Source organism: Seriola dumerili, unplaced genomic scaffold (assembly GCF_002260705.1).
Source record: "Seriola dumerili isolate Sdu_G_001 unplaced genomic scaffold, Sdu_1.0 BDQW01000056.1, whole genome shotgun sequence".
NCBI lineage: Eukaryota > Metazoa > Chordata > Actinopteri > Carangiformes > Carangidae > Seriola > Seriola dumerili.
The window spans coordinates 6,172,415-6,176,378 of NW_019174311.1; the positions used below are offsets into that span (position 1 = coordinate 6,172,415).

A 3,964-nucleotide genomic window follows, 5' to 3' on the forward strand; every position below is an offset into this window, starting at 1 on the left:
AAACAGGCTCCTGCTTTTTTTTTTGAAGAAGAAGAAGAAGAAGAAGAAGAAATCCAGACTGTTGGAAAAAAAATGCTTTTACTGTATGTTTGTTGAGATTTCTTTTAATAGCCTGAAATGTTTCATTCTTCCAATCCCCCACATGTTTATATATTATGATCTAAGTGTGCGTGTATTTGCTATGATAACATGGTAGAGGTGCAGCGGGGAGCTGCAGGCGATGGAAAAGGAGAATATCCATTACATAAGAGATTAAACTGAAGGAATTTGAGGTATGTATCCAACAACGCTGGCCAATAATATGAAAGCCTACTTCGTGAGCCCCCCTATGTACAGCGCCTCAGCGGGTAGGTCCACTGTTTATCCCTTTGATGTGAGCTTGTAAAAGGGGGAACAAACACATAGCGTGGCACCGCAGTGTAAACTCATGTACTGTTATTAGACATCGCTTTTTGTTTTAACTTTGACTCCAAGCCACAGTGACGGAGGCCCTGTGTCTGCACAAGACAGCGACAGGGACAGAGAGACAGGCAACTGACGGACAGAGGTAGAACAGAGAGAGAGAGAGAGATCTGATTTCTGATGTCACAGTGAGCTTCCATGAGTTCTGTGCAAACTCTAAACAAGCGGCGCAGGCCTGTAGACGACTGTGCACAGTCACCAGCCTTGTTGTTATTACATATCATGCCACCCGCTGCTTTTACTCAACCACACTATTCTAATGGGCCGCTGCTATTCCTGCTGCACTTCATTACAACAAACAGGAGAGTCGGAGAGAGAGAGAGGATTACCGTTGTTTTGTTCAACTCTCACTGTTTGGGGGTAGAGGAATGTTTCAGAGTTGCTCAGTCCCCCCACCCCAGCCCCCCAACCCTCCCACCGGCCACCCTACTCCACTCGCCCCCCCCCCCCTCTGTGTGTTTCATCCATCCACGTGCTGCACATACTCAACTGACACACACACGCACATATCATGATGAGGACAGTCACTTCCCAAATGCCCCCCAACACACACACACACACGCACACACACACACGTCCTCTCTTTCTATCTATACTGGAAGAATGTGTAACGCATGTTCTCTTCCCTGCTTCTCACTTTGTAGTCATCTGTAGGAAGAGCTGTTTTGTTTTGGTTTTTTTTTGTTTTTTTCATCTGCTTGCTCAGATGTGTATGTGACACACATCTGTTGCTTTAGCTGGAGGCGGAGAGAGCAGGAGAGAGGATTGAGGCTCACACTTAAACCATTAGCATACGCTCAGAGGAATGGAAGGGGAGATAAGGGAGAGGTGGGTGGACATCTAAGAAAATGTGGAGGAGAAGAAGAGCAAGGTATTAAATGGAGAGGAGAGGAGTTATTGCCTCAGTTGAGTGTGATCAACTGTACACACACATACAAGACATTACGCACACACATGAAAAAAAAAGAAGCATTTCTCTAACTGAAAGGGAAAGAAACTGAAGACTGATGATGATGAAAATCAACCCTTTTTTATGTGTTACTGTGTGTGTGTGTGTGTGTGTGTGTGTGTGTGTGTGTGTGAGACACTGACCTCTGACTCGGGCATAGCAGCAGCCACACTTGGCCAGGACTTTACGGAACAAGTGTTGGCAGCCACAGCCTCGGTGGTGGCGATGGTGATGGTGGCCCCCTTTCATGCTGTTGAACCATGAGCAGAGGTGGGCATGGCCCGGCACTCTCTCTTTTTCCTACTTTCTCTCTCTCTCTCTCTGTCTCTCTCTCTCCCTCTCTCTCTCTCTCTCTCTCTCTCTGTCTCTCTCACCCTCACTTAAGTGGAGGTTCCTTCCTTAAAGTGTAAAATCCCCCCAAAAAGGTGACAGCTGATCCTCCTCCTCCTCCTCCTCCTCCTCCTCCTCAGTTGACTGCAGACAGAGTTAAAGCCCACATCCAGACGGAGAAGAAGAGAAAAGAGTCCACAAAAAGCAGCGGCAAAGAAGAAATCCACACTCACAGGGTGTTTTTGGGGTTTTTTTTTTTTCTTTCAGCTGGTGATAAACAGCCAAGGAAACATTCCAGCGAGCTTATCGTTATATTGAATGCACTCCCCTCTCTCTGTTTTCTTTTTGGTGCTCAGCTCTCGCCTCTGTGAACTGCCTGGTCAAATGACAGACTGGGAGACTGCTTCGGAGAGAGAGAGAGAGAGAGAGAGAGGGTGAGAGAGAGAAAGACAGAGAGAGAGAGAGTGATAGCGAGGGAGAGAGAGAAAGAGAAAGAGAGAGAGTAAGGGGAGGGGTGAGAAGGGTGGAGTCTGCAGCTCTAGTTGCTGGCTATTCCAGGATAAGGTTCCCACTCCCCTAATTTTCTCTCTTCCTGTTTCTCTCTCCTCTCTCTCTTCCCTCCTCTCAGCTGTTTTTCCTCTCCTCCCTTTGGTTTCCTCTTGCTCGTCTGCTGTCCCCCGTTTTGTCTCTTATCCTCTTTTCTACGTGGTTGAGTCTCATTTTGGCATGGGTAATGCTTACAGGGGCTCTTAGATATCCAAGTCCGAGTGCAGATTAAATGCCATGCTCTCTTGTGTCCACTCATAGCTGTCCCTGGAAATAGTAACCCCCAGGTCTGTAATGATACATAATGCTATTTACAGTGGAGAGGCCATGTTGGGTTGAAGGTGTCATGTATTTTCCAGTAAGGTGACCACAGCCTGTAAGAGTGTTACACTTTCTGAGGAGAGCGTGCATGTGTGTGTGTGTGTGTGTGTGTGTGTGTGTGTGTGTGTGTGTGTGTGTGTGTGTGTGTGTGTTCACTTCATGGATCACAGTGGGCTTTCCTGCCTGGGACAGCTCCAATATTGACTTCTATGTTAATTTATAATCATGGGGCGAGCAGAGTGAGCGTTTTTTTTTTTTTTTTTTTTTTTGTGTTTCCATGGAGTGAGCAGGCAGTCTCAAATTTCACAATGTTGGCATTCTTGGTGTGTGTGTGTGTGTGTGTGTGTGTGTGTGTGTGTGTGTGTAACAATAGTCATTTAGCCTGACAAACATAGTGGCGCAGTCTAACCAAAGAAATATGGGCTAAATTCTTTCAATCTAGATCACCTGAATCATATTTACTTTAAGCTCAGAGATTAAACTGAAATTGATCCTCTGAATGAATTTTCAGAGAGAAATAAAGATAGATGTTGTGATTGTGTGTTTTATATTGTGAAATATAAAATTGTTTTTGGACTCATCTTGTAAAATACATATCTGTAAATTCATGGTCATTGATTCAAAAATCCTGGAAACCCAGTACTTGAAATAAAGCAGACATATTCTCACAACAATGGCCAATATGGTACGGCCGATGGTAAACACAGCGTAGCGCAATGTCTGAAAGATTTCTAAGGTTTATATTGTCATACCGCCCAACTGTACTCTCAAACTCTGTGTAACGCAACAAGTGTTTTTTAGTTTCACTCATCAGTACCTTTCCTCAGACGTCTACTGTCAGTACCGCCATGTCTTGATCTTCTGGCTCTTGATCACAAAATTATGCGCGCGTGTGTGTGTGTGTGTGTGTGTGTGTGTGTGTGTGTGTGTGTGTGTGTATGTGTGTGTGTGTGTGAGTGTTCAGACAGCTCATAAATGGACATTTGTGTCTGGTACTAGACATGAGTGTGCATATGTTATGGAGGAGTTCTGTGTCTCGAGGTGAAAAAAGAGCACACACACACACAAACACACACACACACACACACACACACACACACACACACACACACACACAAACACACACACACACACACACACAAACACACAATCTCCCAGTCTACAAAAAGCTTTTCATCATCATGATTATGTCACTTTTTAGTTTTCTTTTCTTTTCAGTTTGATGAAGCTGGAAGCTGCAGAGCCCGAGCAGTTACCAACAGAGCAATACACACTGAGCATACCATATTTAGATGTGTGCTTTAGCCTACATCAGAGCACATTAGACTCAATTAACAATAGATTATGACTCATCAG

At 44.8% G+C, this 3,964-nt stretch overlaps 1 protein-coding gene across 2 annotated transcripts in view; it reads right to left on the bottom strand.

Annotated features, from left to right (window-relative positions):
- LOC111219160 (rho guanine nucleotide exchange factor 25-like) overlaps positions 1-2,176 on the bottom strand; it is a 33,145-nt gene extending 30,969 nt beyond the window's left edge. For both annotated transcript variants that reach the window (XM_022741756.1, XM_022741755.1), the window contains exon 1: positions 1,555-2,176. In XM_022741756.1, the coding sequence (XP_022597477.1) occupies positions 1,555-1,660 (106 nt within the window). In that variant the 5' untranslated portion in view covers positions 1,661-2,176. The remainder of the gene's footprint in view (positions 1-1,554) is intronic.
- Between the last annotated feature and the right edge of the window lie 1,788 nt (positions 2,177-3,964).